This window comes from Oncorhynchus tshawytscha, unplaced genomic scaffold (assembly GCF_018296145.1).
Source record: "Oncorhynchus tshawytscha isolate Ot180627B unplaced genomic scaffold, Otsh_v2.0 Un_contig_298_pilon_pilon, whole genome shotgun sequence".
Taxonomy (NCBI): Eukaryota; Metazoa; Chordata; class Actinopteri; order Salmoniformes; family Salmonidae; genus Oncorhynchus; species Oncorhynchus tshawytscha.
In genome coordinates this window covers 96,798-114,323 of record NW_024609534.1, presented here as the reverse complement: position 1 = coordinate 114,323, position 17,526 = coordinate 96,798, and the positions used below count along the sequence as shown (strand labels likewise).

The window sequence follows — 17,526 nt, the reverse complement described above, 5'->3', positions numbered from 1 at the left end:
GAATGATGAGCAGATAGACGCCTGGAAATGCAGAGTAATAACTATGTATGTACTATGACTGAGATATGTGGTTGTCTCACGTAGCTATCTGAAGACGAATGCACTAACTGGAAATCACTGTGGATGAGAGCATCAGCTAAAGGACTCAAATGTAATAGCCTCCTGTCAATGTGCAAATTACAAATGACGGACTCCTTGTTCCCAATATAGAGCCCTACCTCAGACCAGAGCTGCGTAGGGATATCTGGTCAAAAGTAGTGCACTATAAAGGGAATGGGGTTCTGAGACAGAGCCAGTGTAATTAAAATGTTTCCAAATATCATAAAATGAGGAAAGAGTATCGGGTGGGTGAGAAGAACACAGCGGGACAGAAGAAGTAACGCTTGTTTTCTTTAAAAGCTCGAGAACTGAGCTACTTCTATCCTGCTCTCTGAATTCAAACAGCCACTCATTGGACATGAGGGGACATGAGGGGACAGGAGGGGACCTGAGCAGTCCTCCAGGCTTCGGCCTGCCAGTGTGTGTCTATAAGCCAGGCTAGCTGGCTCCTTTACATCTTGGTCTCCTCTGTCCCCCCCCTCTCACTAGCCTGAATGGGGGTTTTGTTGTCATTTATAAAGCCTGAGGAAAGATAGGAGGCTGGCTCCTTTTGGAGGCCGCTCTGACCATGGTGCTGCTTGAGTGTTTCTTGGATGTCAGGGCGAACTGCTACTGAGAGGAATTAATCATGAATAAGCCTCTATTTAGCTCTTTAGTCTGGTGATGATTCAATTCAGAATATAAATCCACCATGATTCCTGTGACAAACACTGCAGGCTGAAACTCTCCCTGTGAGTTTTTAGGCTACTGAACATCTTGTATATATTAAAACATACCCTAATAAAATGTCAAAAAAATAACAAAAAAAGTATTTCTGCAAATACAGTACAACATTTCCACAGCTCCCAGTGCAGAACACAACGTCCATTATGAAAACACATGTTGGACAGTCAGTCTACCTTTGCGTAGTTGTGAGATAGTTGTCCTGTTTAAGCAGTAGCAGCAGGCCAGTCTGATGATGGATTAAATTACGGTTCATTCATTTGTGGTGAAAATGTGTCATGTGAGACAGTGAGAAGTTTGTATTTGTTTTATTTTCTTTAACCTTTATTTAACTAGACAAGCCAGTGAAGAACAAATTCTTATTTACAATGACGGCCCACACCGGCCAAACCTTAACCCGGACAACACTGGGCCAATTGTGCGCCGCCCTATGGGACTCCTAATCACGGCTGGTTGTGATACAGCCTGGAATCTAACCAGGGTCTGTAGTGATGCCTCTAGCACTGAGATGCAGTGTGTTAGACAGCTGAGCCACTCGGGCCCCAATTAGAATTAGAATGTTTCTGAACTAAAGTCATGTTCTAAACAGCTCTGAACTAGACATGAGACAAATCCTATGAGAGCTCTAACTATGAGTGTACAAGTTGTTGGGAGAAATATGTAGCTCACAAATGGTTTACTGTGCTTGTTAGACCTACTAGTTTGATTGTGCTGTTACGCATGTAGATGGTTATAACTCTGAGGAGCACGGACATTACAGCAATATGATACAAATAATGGTAGATGGAAGTGGTCAATGCATATTTATACACAAACACACACACGCATGCAGGCACACACCCACCCACCCATACATACACACCACATACACACCCCCTCACACCCACACATACATACACACCCCCTCACATACATACACACCCCTCACACCCATACACACCCCCTCACACCCACCCACACATACACACCCCTCACATACATACACACCCCCTCACACCCACACATACACACCCCCTCACACCCACACATACATACACACCCCCTCACACCCAGTCTGCAATAATACTGAACTGTTTGACCTCAGAGCAAAAATATCATGTGTAGTCAGTAAATCCCATGTGTAGTCAGTAAATATCATGTGTAGTCAGTAAATATCATGTGTAGTCAGTAAATATCATGTGTAGTCAGTAAATCTCATGTGTAGTCAGTAAATCCCATGTGTAGTCAGTAAATCCCATGTGTAGTCAGTAAATCCCATGTGTAGTCAGTAAATATCATGTGTAGTCAGTAAATATCATGTGTAGTCAGTAAATATCATGTGTAGTCAGTAAATATCATGTGTAGTCAGTAAATATCATGTGTAGTCAGTAAATATCATGTGTAGTCAGTAAATCCCATGTGTAGTCAGTAAATCCCATGTGTAGTCAGTAAATATCATGTGTAGTCAGTAAATCCCATGTGTAGTCAGTAAATCCCATGTGTAGTCAGTAAATATCATGTGTAGTCAGTAAATCCCATGTGTAGTCAGTAAATCCCATGTGTAGTCAGTAAATCCCATATGTAGTCAGTAAATCCCATGTGTAGTCAGTAAATCCCAGTCTAAGTAAATCCCATGCGTAGTCAGTAAATCCCATATGTAGTCAAAATATCATGTGTAGTCAGTAAATCCCATGTGTAGTCAGTAAATCCCATGTGTAGTCAGTAAATCCCATGTGTAGTCAGTAAATCCCATGTGTAGTCAGTAAATCCCATGTGTAGTCAGTAAATCCCATGTGTAGTCAGTAAATCCCATGTGTAGTCAGTAAATCCCATGTGTAGTCAGTAAATCCCATGATGGGTAAAATGAAGTTAAAATTGCAGACGGTTATAAAGAAAACAAATAAACAAGGCAAAATTCATCTCAATGGAAACAAGAGAATGGCGATGTATTTCTTTACAGACTGTCAGTCAGTGGGGGGTAGTAGCTCATAATGCCTTGTCATGCTAACACAACTATCAAATCTGCAGTCATTCAAAGGGGAAGTTGGGCAAGTTACGATTGACCTCTGACTAGGATATCCCCTGAGTTTACCCCACAGCGTCTGTTACAATGGGAGGAGGGAGGACTCAGTGAAGCCTCTCAGAGGGGTCTGTCTGTGACATGAAAGTGACCGGTTGAGGGGGAAGACTTTGAAGTAGCTTGTCGAGGAGATCTGTAAACAAACAGGAACTAGACCCAGGCTGTTTTTCATTCCCCTGCAATAAGAGTGGTTCAGGGGTGTGTGATGTCATCCTCCTTCATATGCTGTCTTTTTGACACCCTATCCCAAATAATATAGCCTACAGCAGTGCACTACATTTGACCAGAGACAAATAGTAAATTAGTACACATGTGCTTTTAGATTTAACCTGTGTCCTCGTGTTACAGTACAAAATTAATCTGTCTCTCAAGTGACGTGAACGTGAGTGAAAGAGTGGTGTTTGTGAGAGAGAGGGAATGCACTGCCCGGCCTTTCATTTCTTAACCTCTACAGGTCAAGAATGCTTCCTGACACTGTGGATGCCTGTGTATTTGAGATCACAGAGGAAGACACAGTTAGACAGAAAAGAGACGGCGGAGGACACAGACCCATGTCCATGCCCAGTTGGATATTATTAGGCAACTGTATCATTTTAACCACATGTAAGATTTATATATTTTTTCGTAATAATTTCACAATATAGGGGAGAACTCTATGCACCAATCCATTGTAACAATTGCATTACAGCAAAACCTAAGAAGGAAGCGCTAAATAGAATTTAACCAATGAGAGAGAAGAACAGGAGACATAGTGATTGACGTGAGCATCGCCCACTTAATTTATTGACATTTTAGATTGACGTAACGTATTCACCAATCACGTACTAATTTCTTGAAGCTACGGACCAATTACAGTAAGCCATTTAGTGAAATGGGCGTTAATGTTTCCAAGTGGCGTTCGGGGCGACCGCAGTCAGTGTATTCTTGTAGCTGACTTGTGAATGTGGCAGCGGCGAGCCAGGGAGGGGTGAACCGGTGTTTGGATTTTTATATTCAAGTAACGACAGCTAGTTTACAGTCGTAGCTTGTGATATATATTTAGAAACAACAACGGAATCACGAATTTTGTTTGGATTATTATTGTCTAACCCGAAGAGAATATGAAAAATAACATGGGGCGTTAGGGGATGTTGAAATGATTATCTGCGAGGATATATAGCTCAAGCTATTTGAATTTTTTTTCTCACTTTGGATTTATTTTACATACCGTGGGAAAACCGGACAAGCCGCCGGACAGCGGGCCGAGAGGATGGACCAGGCGAATATCCTGAGAAAGTTCATCCAAGGGGTTTGTGTTATGCGAGAAGGGGACCAGAAAGGAGAGGATAACTTCGGCAGTGACTTTATGGTGAGACCAGCCAGACATCCTTCTCCCTCTCTCGAACACACACGAGCAGTTCTAACCGGTTTCTCCGCGCTGACCGACAAATAGATGATGTGTCGACTGTTTAGCTTCGACACAATGGATTCATGAGTCTTCAGTCGACAGTGTCTCTGTCTGCGGTAGTTTTTTTGTTGTTTGTTCCTCGTGATGCTTCTTTTCGGCTTTTCCCGTGTGAACGCTCCCTGCTGGGCGGCTTGCTATGCTATCCTGGGGGCGGACGGACACATTTCTCCTGCAATTCCCTTCATACAAATCTCCAGGCTTGTCATTTTAATGCGGCCGAGCATTGTCACCTTTTAGAAATGTGCATAGTCCCTCTCTTCTAATCGGAAAGCGAAGAGTTTTTTTCAGTACAGTACTTTAACGGTATACAGTTGAATAATATAGGCGTGGGGTGCTAGGCCTCCCAAACCAGCCACCCGAGTGTAGTAATCGATGCGCTCTTGACTTTGCGTTAGCAAGAGCTAAACGTTAGCTGGTTTACCTAGCTTGTCAGGCGTGCCTGTCTAACTCACATTTCGTACCACCATGACCTAAAATCTTCATGAACATGTTTGCTGTTTTGAATATTGACAGTTTCATTGGCAGACATCGATTAAGACCAGAAAGCTTTGTCAACTTCCCACCATTGACAGGAGGCTAGCTAGCTAGCATGAGCCGAGTTGGCATTCGTGCTTTTCATCTTATTAATAGCAGCAAATTATTTGCTTGGTAGATTGCTGTATTCAATGGAAATACAAAACCGTTTATACATAGACTACCTTATTTATCAGAAATACAAACTGGAATGTGTGCATGCATACCAGACATGTCTAACAGGGTGGCTAGCTGGCTGACTTTTCCCCAGTCCCACTCCCTAGCTACTTCTTTGTCCATGACATCCGACTTCGTGTTTATCTCAATATATTGATATTGTATTCTCCACATCATATTCTTGATGTTACATAGCTGACATAATCAATCTGTATTCGTATCAATTATCTGCGAGGATTTTTGTGTTGAACAGAAAACGGGTTGGTATGTGGTGTTCTGTCTGGCCTGTCCCAGCCAGTCCGCCAGCTATGTCGGTGGGGTCTGAAATAGGGAGTTGACGGATGTTGCGCAAGGACCAGGGGCAGTGCGAAATTAGGATTGTGAAAGGAAGTGGTTTATAGCAGGGCTTCCCAAACTCTGCCCTGGCCCCCCCTCCCCCCTTCTGGGTGCAAGTTGTGGGGTTTTGCCCTAGCACTACACAGCTGATTCAAATAATCAAACTTGATGACCAAAACGTGCACCCAGGACCGAGTTTGGGAAACCCTGGTTTATAGCACGACATGCTACACATGCTCAAGGTTGTTTATAACTTTTTTAATTACAATCCTCCCATTTAAAATAGTAATGCAGTCTGAAAAGTTGTTAGCATCACTAGAAAGGTTGATTTTTAGGTTAGGCTGTCTGACATATGACCCCCACCCTCAACATGTTACCTATTTTCCCTGGAATATTTTGTTGCTTTTGTCCACTGTCACTTCTACATTCTCCCCTAGCCTTGGCCCTGTTCTATGACTGACTAGATGTTACTAACTTATCACCCAATGACTGATTGTATTGGCAACAACTAAAAATCCAATACCCTGTGTGACAGAAGCCTGTACAGTATTGACATGTTAATGTGTCTGAATAGCAGAATACCACAGTTATCCACCACATGCAAATGAATACCAACAGTGGTTTAGACTTTTTCTAAGCCTGAGGCGCTTGATAGTGGGTTGGTAGTGCACAACTTTTGGCCAGGGCCCATAGGGTTATGGTGAGCAGTAGGGGACTAGTATGTAGGAAATAGGATGCCATTTCAGGTACACCCTAGGGTAAGTTGGAGGGGCGGCTGCAGGGCCCAATTACACATGACATGCCTACTACTGTATTTAACTGCCACTAGCCTCTCCGAAAGCAGAGGTGATTTTAAGACACCAGCACACACTGGAAAGCATGGGTGTCTGGACATGGCCACAACAGTAACAATGTTTCTTTGTGAGACTGTCATGTTCAATGTCGGTTAGCATTGATTGATCCTAACAAGCACCAAGAAGAATGTAGGCTAGGGAGGCTAACTGAGCCCCTTTTATGGTATAGTGCTCGCCTGGGGTATGTGAATGTAGCTCAGCCTGGGCTATATCTTCTGGCCAATCAAAATGAACCTGAGTGAGCTCTGTCTGTCATAGCCAGGGGGCAGGAAGGACAGGGCCTGGGTTGCCACCTGAGTGAGCTCTGTCTGTCATAGCCAGGGGGCAGGAAGGAGAGGGCCTGGGTTGCCACCTGAGTGAGCTCTGTCTGTCATAGCCAGGGGGCAGGAAGGAGAGGACCTGGGTTGCCACCTGAGTGAGCTCTGTCTGTCATAGCCAGGGGGCAGGAAGGAGAGGACCTGGGTTGCCACCTGAGTGAGCTCTGTCTGTCATAGCCAGGGGTCAGGAAGGAGAGGGCCTGGGTTGCCACCTGAGTGAGCTCTGTCTGTCATAGCCAGGGGGCAGGAAGGAGAGGGTCTGGGTTGCCATTCGTGTAAAGATGACATCCAGTGCTAGAGCTGTTGTTCATCACAATATGAGGCCATTTCTGAGGCTAAGTGTGTCATTGTGTTATCTTATATTATTCACACCCAGACCCGACCCGTGTGACCGAGAGACCAAGGCCCGTTGATGTGGTCTTGACACCGAGGCCACATGACTGAGTCTCTGCCAGAGAGACACTCAAGAACATAGACCTGCCTGCCTACCTACCCACATCTGCTGCAGTGATCAGGAGACAAGAGTTCCCTGACATCTACAGCAGGGAATTCAATAGTGAGGCAGGCCACACCAAACTGGATAGAGGGGGTTAAATCTCCTACTGTCTGTCTGCAGTAGTACCACCCTCACTACCATTAAACCAGTATAGAGCTAGACAAGAGGCTATACCAACTAATAAAGCCCTGTCTGCCTGTACCACCCTAATTACCATTAAACCAGTGTAGAGCTAGACAAGAGGCTATACCAGCTAGACAAGAGGCTATACCAGCTAGGCAAGAGGCTATACCAGCTAGGCAAGAGGCTATACCAGCTAGGCAAGAGGCTATACCAGCTAGGCAAGAGGCTATACCAGCTAGGCAAGAGGCTATACCAGCTAGGCAAGAGGCTATACCAGCTAGGCAAGAGGCTATACCAGCTAGGCAGGAGGCTATACCAGCTAGGCAGCTAGGCAGAGGCTATACCAGCTAGGCAAGAGGCTATACCAGCTAGGCAAGAGCTAGGCTATACCAGCTAGGCAAGAGGCTATACCAGCTAGGCAGAGGCTATACCAGCTAGACAAGAGGCTATACCAACTAGACAAGAGGCTATACCAACTAGACAAGAGGCTATACCAACTAGACAAGAGGCTATACCAACTAGACAAGAGGCTATACCAACTAGACGAGGCTATACCAACTAGACAAGAGGCTATACCAACTAGACAAGAGGCTATACCAACTAATAAAGCCCTGTCTCTGGAAGGTGTAAGTGTGATATGAATCACTATGTTCATAGCCCTGTGAGACATGTATCCAGTCAGTTTTAAAGGGAAATGTCATGCTGAGCGGAAGGCATTTAAGGCTTGGGAAGGAAGGCCTCTTTTCAGTGGATTAGTTACAGGGAGCAGGCTAATGATGCTCTTGTTAATCTGAGTAGATTTGTTTTTCTTTGTGTGTTTGTGTACACTAACATGTCGACAGATGGATTGAGCTTTATTTTTGAGGAACTCCTGAAAAACAGGCTGCAGTTGAGCAACTACAGAGGCTGGCATCTGTGAGAAGTAGACTGGCTAGCTAGCTACTGTGTGTGAGAGATTGCATTCCGGTGACTACAGCACTTAGCACATGATTCAGGAGCTCTTGCATCCTACCCCACGTATTTGTCAAGCTCCTATCATCACACATGCAGAGCTGAGCAGGGAGGAAGCTCCCCTGTTACACACTGGTATAGAGCCCCATATTTCCCCTGCATGGAGAGCCCCATATTTCCCCTGCATGGAGAGCCCCATATTTCCCCTGCATGGAGAGCCCCATATTTCCCCTGCATGGAGAGCCCCATATTTCCCCTGCATGGAGAGCCCCATATTTCCCCTGCATGGAGAGCCCCATATTTCCCCTGCATGGAGAGCCCCATATTTCCCCTGCATGGAGAGCCCCATATTTCCCCAGCATGGAGAGCCCCATGTTTGTGCATGGAGAGCCCCATATTTCCCTGCATGGAGAGCCCCATATTTCCCCTGCATGGAGAGCCCCATGTTTCCCCTGCATGGAGAGCCCCATGTTTCCCATGTATGGAGAGCCCCATATTTCCCCTGCATGGAGAGCCCCATGTTTCCCCTGTATGGAGAGCCCCATATTTCCCTGCATGGAGAGCCCCATGTTTCCCCTGTATGGAGAGCCCCATGTTTCCCCTGTATGGAGAGCCCCATATTTCCCCTGTATGGAGAGCCCCATATTTCCCCTGTATGGAGAGCCCCATGTTTCCCCTGCATGGAGAGCCCCATATTTCCCCTGTATGGAGAGCCCCATATTTCCCCTGTATGGAGAGCCCCATATTTCCCCTGTATGGAGAGCCCCATATTTCCCCTGTATGGAGAGCCCCATATTTCCCCTCCTCCCCCTCTGTATTACTGCTCTCCTCCACGTCCTCCTCCATGTCCGCATGCTAAGTAAGCCCCCAGTCACCATGGATATAGGAAGCTGGCTAGTTAGCATAGCGATGTGCTACAGTTAGCTGTCTTTGATGTGCTCCTGGGTAATCAGCTTGATGAGGTGGAGATGACAGGGGAGGAAAGCTGCTATCCCAGCACACATATGTACACACTAGGGGTGTAACGGTTCACCAGGTATTGCGGTTTTTGGGGTCACGGTTGTCTGTCTGTTGTGACATCATTCACTACGTCCCTGGCGTTGTCTGTCTGTTGGGACATCATTCACTATGTCCCTGGCGTTGTCTGTCTGTTGGGACATCATTCACTATGTCCCTGGCGTTGTCTGTCTGTCTGTTGGGACATCATTCACTATGTCCCTGGCGTTGTCTGTCTGTCTGTTGGGACATCATTCACTATGTCCCTGGCGTTGTCTGTCTGTCTGTTGGGACATCATTCACTATGTCCCTGGCGTTGTCTGTCTGTCTGTTGGGACATCATTCACTATGTCCCTGGCGTTGTCTGTCTGTCTGTTGGGACATCATTCACTATGTCCCTGGCGTTGTCTGTCTGTCTGTTGGGACATCATTCACTATGTCCCTGGCGTTGTCTGTCTGTCTGTTGGGACATCATTCACTATGTCCCTGGCGTTGTCTGTCTGTCTGTTGGGACATCATTCACTATGTCCCTGGCGTTGTCTGTCTGTCTGTTGGGACATCATTCACTATGTCCCTGGCGTTGTCTGTCTGTCTGTTGGGACATCATTCACTATGTCCCTGGCGTTGTCTGTCTGTCTGTTGGGACATCATTCACTATGTCCCTGGCGTTGTCTGTCTGTTGGGACATCATTCACTATGTCCCTGGCGTTGTCTGTCTGTTGGGACAAGGATTGTTATGTTGGGCCTCCAACTAGAAGTCTAAAAAGGTGGACCAGTTCTGAAATGGCCCTAGGTTTAGTTTAGTATTCTCTCTGTGCGTAGTGTATTCTCTCTGTGCGTAGTGTATTCTCTCTGTGCGTAGTGTAATCTCTCTGTGCGTAGTGTGATCTCTCTGTGCGTAGTGTAATCTCTCTGTGCGTAGTGTAATCTCTCTGTGCGTAGTGTAATCTCTCTGTGCGTAGTGTAATCTCTGTGCGTAGTGTAATCTCTCTGTGCGTAGTGTAATCTCTCTGTGTGTAGTGTGATCTCTCTGTGCGTAGTGTAATCTCTCTGTGCGTAGTGTAATCTCTCTGTGCGTAGTGTAATCTCTCTGTGCGTAGTGTAATCTCTCTGTGCGTAGTGTAATCTCTCTGTGCGTAGTGTAATCTCTCTGTGCGTAGTGTAATCTCTCTGTGCGTAGTGTAATCTCTCTGTGCGTAGTGTAATCTCTCTGTGCGTAGTGTAATCTCTCTGTGCGTAGTGTAATCTCTCTGTGCGTAGTGTAATCTCTCTGTGCGTAGTGTATTCTCTCTGTGCGTAGTGTATTCTCTCTGTGCGTAGTGTATTCTCTCTGTGCGTAGTGTATTCTCTCTGTGCGTAGTGTAATCTCTCTGTGCGTAGTGTATTCTCTCTGTGCGTAGTGTAATCTCTGTCTCCATGTGAGGCGGAGGTGTGCAGTGTAAACACATGAGTGATGACAAGAAGACTGTCTGCTGGAGGTAATGCATCACCACTGCCATGATAATCTGACGCCTGCTCAGCCCTGCAGAGCCTCGCATACAAACCCATGAATATGACCTTCAGAGAAGGTGTGTCTGGGGTCGCTGTGCACGCCAGAGTATGTGTGAGGATTCTTCCTCTGTGATACTCACTACTGACTGTGAGATTATGGTAGTGACTACATGAACAGCCTTAGTGCTGAAAATAGTGCTGAGCAATTTAAACAGGCTGAAAAAAACAAAAAACATCCCAGAAATATTCCATACACACAAGCTTATTCATCTAATTTGTTTTGCACAAATTTGTTTACATCCCTGTTGGTTGTCATGTCTCCTTTGCCAAGATAATCCATCCACCTGACTGGTGTGGCATATCAAGAAGCTGATGAAACAGCATGATCATTACACAGGTGCACCTTGTGCTAGGGACAATAAAAGGCCTCTTTAAAATGTGCAGTTTTGTCACACAACACAATGCCACAGATGTTTTGAAGTTTTCAGTTAGCATGTTAACTGCAGGAATGTCCACCAGAGCTGTTGCCAGATAATTGGATGTTAATTTCTCTACCATAAACTGCCTCCAGCTTCGGTTTATAGACTTTGGCAGTACGTCCAACTGGCCTCACAACCGCAGACCACGTGTAACCACGCCAGCCCAGGGCCTCCACATCCGGCTTCTTCACCTGTGGGATCTTCTGAGGGGGGTGCTAATGAGTATTTCTGTCTGTAATAAAGCCCTTTTGTGGGGGGAAAACAAATTCTGATAGGCTGGTCCTGGCACCCCAGTGGGTTGCCCTCCGAGGCCCACCTATGGCTACAACCCTGCCCACTCACGTGGAATCCATAGATTAGGGCCTAATGAATTTGTTTCAATTGACTGATTTCCTTAAATGAACTATAACTCAATAAAATCTTTGAAATTGTTGCATGACGCGTTTTATATTTTAGTTCAGTTTACTTTCCCTTCTCTCGTAGATGTTTATCCCCCCTGGACGACTCCTGAAGTGAGATCCGGTCGGTAGTTGAGCGGGCCATGTCAAACACAATGACTGTATACACGGAGTAGACCAAACATTAAGACCTTCCTAATATTTAGTTGCACCCCCTTTTGCCCTCAGAACAGCCTCAGTTCATTGGATCATGGACTCTACAAGGTGTCAAGAGTTCTGGCCCATGTTGACTCCAATGCTTCCTACAGTTGTATCAAGTTGGCTGGATGTTTCTTAGGGTGGTGAACCATCCTTGATACACACAGGAAACTGTTGAGCGTGAAAAACCCAACAGCGTTGCAGTTCTTGACACAAACCAGTACCCCATTTTAAAGGCAGTTAAATATTTTGTCTTGTCCATTCACCCTCTGAATGGCACACATACACAATCCATGTCTCAACTGTCTCAAGGCTTAAAACTCCCTTCTTTAACCGGTCTCCTCCCCTCCATCTACACTGACTGAAGTGGATTTAACAACTGACGTCAATAAGAGATCATAGCTTTCACCTGGATTCACCTGGTCAGTCTGTCATGGAAAGAGTTCTTTGTTTTGTACACTCAGTGTATCCTGTATATCAATAAGGAGTGGGGTTGCTTGTGCATTGTTAAGCAAACCAAAGGCAGCATTAACGATAAGTAATCAAATCAATATGGAACTTCTATTTCACACCATAGCCTGCTGAATTTGCAAGTCAACTTTTCTTTCATTTGGATTTTGTCACAAATGAAAATGTGACTGACTGGACCGTGGATTGATGGTCCAGTCTTGTTTCAATGCAGAGTTGTTTGTTTACATGCCTGCTAGAGTTCCCAGCAGGTGGATAAATACCCACCGTCGTGGTACTGATGAAGCCTGAGCTGGAATGTGAAGCTAACTGAAGCTGGTGAGCTTTAGAAGACCCAGGGTAGATGAAGCTTCGTAGGATAACCCCTCTGGAAACAGGTGTTTACTTGCTGTAATGTGTGCAGATACCCGGCTATTAAAAGGGACAGGTGGCTATTTGAGACTGCGTTTGAGTTGAAGTTTTACGGTATTTCCGCTGTGCGAGTGATTAGATTTCAGTGTGTGTGGACGTCACAGCGTGTCGTTGGAAGCTTTAGTGGGATCAAAGCCGACCCATAAAGTTAGAACCGTCCCAGAGCCTGTTGGAGCTGCACGGATTCTAATCCCCAGGAAATGATGCTGTAATGCCTCTCTGTCTGTCTGACCACTTGCCCCGTGCTGCTCCGTGCTTCCTCATGATCAGAGAGAGTCTGAGATGGAGGAATGTGAACTGATTCACTAAAGTGTATTAATAGATGAATGGGTGACTAGGCCGAGGTCTGTTTGGATGTTTGTTGACCTAGTCTGAGGACAGAGTACAGTACGGGTCATCTATTTGACAAGGGAATGAGGGAGATGGAGGGAGGGAGATGGAGGGAAGGAGATGGAGGGAAGGAGATGGAGGGAAGGAGATGGAGGGAAGGAGATGGAGGGAAGGAGATGGAGGGAAGGAGATGGAGGGGAGGAGATGGAGGGGAGGAGATGGAGGGGAGGAGATGGAGGGGAGATGGAGGGGAGGAGATGGAGGGAAGGAGATGGAGGGAAGGAGATGGAGGGGAGGAGATGGAGGGAGGGAGATGGAGGGAAGGAGATGGAGGGAAGGAGATGGAGGGAAGGAGATGGAGGGAAGGAGATGGAGGGAAGGAGATGGAGGGGACCAGGCCATTAGAGACGGTCTGTGGGACCTCCAGCACCCTCTTCCTCCTGTTCTTTTCAGCACTGCTTTGATTTCTGGGCCAGTGTGTCCTCTCATGAGTTCATTCATTTCTTCTAAAACACAATAGCACACCTACTGATGCTGTGTGTTAGAGTGTATGTGTTTATTGCCTGGGGCTTTGTCTGTCTGTCTGTCTGTCTGTCTGACTGTCAGTCTAGGAGAGTCTAGGACTGCACACTGCTGCTCCCTCTCCTCCTCACTCTGTTTCCCTCCTATACTGACTGAGTGGATATTTAGCTATATTCTACTGTATAGACCTGACTGAGTGGATATTTAGCTATATTCTACTGTATAGACCTGACTGAGTGGATATTTAGATCGTATATTTAATTCTACGGTATAGAACTGAGTCTGAGTGTTTTTAGGTTGGCACTGCAGTCAAGCTGGGCTACAGGGAGAGGGAAGGAGAGAAGGGAGGATAAAGCCCCTGCACCGCTCTGGTCTGTGTGACTAACTTCCTGTGTTTGGTCTGAAAAATCCCCCCTCCTGAGAAAATGTTGACACATTCATCCTCTTTTCCTGTGCTGCTCATTCCTCCTTTCTGTTCAGCCCGCTGTGGACTCCTCACACTAGCTGGTCCCAGCTAAGAGAGGAAGCTATAAAGTCTGTCTGCTGAAGGTTCCCTTTCCTCATAGTGTTGCCCCTCCAGTCCACTGTCATGTGAGAAGTGACCATTCTAACCTCTAACCCCCGTCAATGATAGCCTAGCCCGTGTAACTCCTCTTCTCTGTATGCATCTCACTCACTCACTCACATTTATTTATACACACACACACACACACACACACACACACACACACACACAGTACCAGTCAAAAGTTTGGACACACCTACTCATTCCAGGGTTTTCTTTATTTTTGACTCTGTTCTACATTGTAGAATACTAGTGATGACATCATAACTATGAAATAACACATGGAATCATGTAGTAACCCCCAAAAAATCTGTATTGACTGACCTTCATGTCTTAAAGTAATAATGGACTGTCATCTCTCTTTGCTTATTTGAGCTGTTCTTGACATAATATGTACTTGGGTATTTCACCAAATAGGGCTATCATCTGTAAACCGCCCCTACCTTGTCACAACACAACTGATTGGCTCAAACGCATTAAGAAGGAAAGAAATGCCACAAATTAACTTTTAACAAGGCACACCTGTTAATTGAAGTGCATTCCAGGTGATTACCTCACAAAGCTGGTTGAGAGAATGCCAATAGTGTGCAAAGAGGTGATTCTTGTGATTCTTGATTCTTGCAAATTGTGGATTCTTTGAAGAATCTCAGATATACTTTGATTTGTTTTACACTTTAAAAAAAAGTTACTTAATGATTCCACATGTGTCATTTCATAGTTTTGATGTCTTCACTATTATACTACAATGTAGAAAATAGTACACATTTAGAAAAACCCTTGAATGAGTATGTGTGTTAAACTTGTGTGTGTTTGTGTCAAGTCTGTCTGTAACCAGGCCTGTAGTTGAGTGGTGTGCTCTCTGCTCTCTGTGTGTGTGTGTTAAGTCTGTCTGTAACCAGGCCTGTAGTTGAGTGGTGTGCTCTCTGCTCTCTGCTCTCTGTGTGTGTGTGTTAAGTCTGTCTGTAACCAGGCCTGTAGTTGAGTGGTGTGCTCTCTGCTCTCTGTGTGTGTGTGTGTGTGTGTTAAGTCTGTCTGTAACCAGGCCTGTAGTTGAGTGGTGTGCTCTCTGTGTCTGTGTGTGTGTGAAGTCTGTCTGTAACCAGGCCTGTAGTTGAGTGGTGTGCTCTCTGTGTGTGTGTGTGTGTGTGTGTGTGTGTGAAGTCTGTCTGTAACCAGGCCTGTAGTTGAGTGGTGTGCTCTCTGTGTGTGTGTGTGTGTGTGTGTGTGTGTGTGTGTGTTAAGTCTGTCTGTAACCAGGCCTGTAGTTGAGTGGTGTGCTCTCTGCTCTGTGTGTGTGTGTGTGTGTGTGTGTGTGTGTGTGTGTGTGTGTGTGTTAAGTCTGTCTGTAACCAGGCCTGTAGTTGAGTGGTGTGCTCTCTGTGTCTGTGTGTGTGTGTGTGTTAAGTCTGTCTGTAACCAGGCCTGTAGTTGAGTGGTGTGCTCTCTGTCTGTCTGTGTGGCCTGTGTTGAAGTCTGTCTGTAACCAGGCCTGTAGTTGAGTGGTGTGCTCTCTGTCTCTGTGTGTGTGTGTGTGTGTGTGTGTGTGTGTGAAGTCTGTCTGTAACCAGGCCTGTAGTTGAGTGGTCTGCTCTCTGCTCTCTGCTCTCTGCTCTCTGCTCTCTGCTCTTGTCTGCTGGCTCAATAATGGAACACTTTGCCCTGCGTGTCTTTTTCTTACAAACACACCAACAACATTCCTTCGTTTTATGTTGCCTCCTGCAGTACATTCCTGGAGCATAGAGGTCATGTTTCTGGCCTCACCTCCTGCTGCGATGGTCCTTCTACTGACACACACACACACACACACACACACACACACACACACACACACACAGAGAGAGAAGAACTTTGCAGATCTTCAGGGACGTTATACTTTTTCAGTCAACAGTGTAATTTAATAGTCAAATCAAATTGTATTTGCCACATGTGCTGTATGCAACAAGTGTAGACTTTACCGTGAAATGCTGAATACAACAAGTGTAGACTTTACCGTGAAATGCTGAATACAACAAGTGTAGACTTTACCGTGAAATGCTGAATACAACAAGTGTAGACTTTACCGTGAAATGCTGAATACAACAAGTGTAGACTTTACTGTGAAATGCTGAATACAACAAGTGTAGACTTTACCGTGAAATGCTGAATACAACAAGTGTAGACTTTACTGTGAAATGCTGAATACAACAAGTGTAGACTTTACCTTGAAATGCTGAATACAACAAGTGTAGACTTTACCGTGAAATGCTAAATACAACAAGTGTAGACCTTACCTTGAAATGCCAAATACAACAAGTGTAGACTTTACCGTGAAATGCTGAATACAACAAGTGTAGACTTTACCGTGAAATGCTGAATACAACAAGTGTAGACTTTGCCGTGAAATGCTGAATACAACAAGTGTAGACTTTACCGTGAAATGCTGAATACAACAAGTGTAGACTTTACTGTGAAATGCTGAATACAACAAGTGTAGACTTTACCGTGAAATGCTAAATACAACAAGTGTAGACCTTTCCCAAAATGTGCTAAAGTAGTGTAGACTTTACCGTGAAATGCTGAATACAAATAAGTGTAGACTTTAATGAAATGCTGAATACAACAAGTGTAGACTTTACCGTGAAATGCTGAATACAACAAGTGTAGACTTTACTGTGAAATGCTGAATACAACAAGTGTAGACTTTACCGTGAAATGCTAAATACAACAAGTGTAGACCTTACCTTGAAATGCTGAATACAACAAGTGTAGACTTTACTGTGAAATGCTGAATACAACAAGTGTAGACTTTACCGTGAAATGCTAAATACAACAAGTGTAGACCTTACCTTGAAATGCCAAATACAACAAGTGTAGACTTTACCGTGAAATGCTTACTTAGGAGCCCTTTCCCAACAATGTGCTTAAAGTATGAAAATTAACAAATAGATCCAAATGAAATAACACCAATAAAATAACAATGAGGCTATATGCAAAGAGTCCTGGAAACGAGTCAGTGTCCTGGGGTATAAGGTAGTTGGGGGGGTTTGATTGAGGTAATATGTACATGTAGGTAGAGGGTGAAAAGCAGGAAGTCCAGGGAGCCGTAGGATTCAACAGGATGGTTCTGTAACAATGCTTCCCTTATTCCAATCTAAATCCTTTATCTAGGAGTTTAGTGTATTCTTGTCAGGCGTTTAACTTAATCTCTCCTATTCAACCCTTCTCTCCTGTCAAAACCTGCTTACCTTTGTAGACATGCACTCCTGTGAACCTGCAGAAACGCACTCCTGTGAACCTGCAGAAACGCACTCCTGTGAACCTGCAGAAACGCACACCTGTGAACCTGCAGAAACGCACTCCTGTGAACCTGCAGAAACGCACTCCTGTGAACCTGCAGAAACGCACTCCTGTGAACCTGCAGAAACGCACTCCTGTGAACCTGCAGAAACGCACTCCTGTGAACCTGCAGAAACGCACTCCTGTGAACCTGCAGAAACGCACTCCTGTGAACCTGCAGAAACGCACTCCGGTGAACATCAAATCAAAGTTGATTTGTCACGTGCGCCGACCACAACAGGTGTAGACCTTACAGTG

At 45.3% G+C, this 17,526-nt stretch overlaps 1 protein-coding gene across 3 annotated transcripts in view; it reads left to right on the top strand.

The window, feature by feature from the left end:
• The first annotated feature begins 3,796 nt into the window (after window positions 1–3,796).
• The window catches only part of ptpn12 (protein tyrosine phosphatase non-receptor type 12), a 77,665-nt gene continuing 63,935 nt past the window's right edge, over window positions 3,797–17,526 (top strand). For all 3 annotated transcript variants that reach the window (XM_042315743.1, XM_042315744.1, XM_042315742.1), the window contains exon 1: window positions 3,797–4,229. In XM_042315743.1, the coding sequence (XP_042171677.1) occupies window positions 4,131–4,229 (99 nt within the window). In that variant the 5' untranslated portion in view covers window positions 3,797–4,130. The remainder of the gene's footprint in view (window positions 4,230–17,526) is intronic.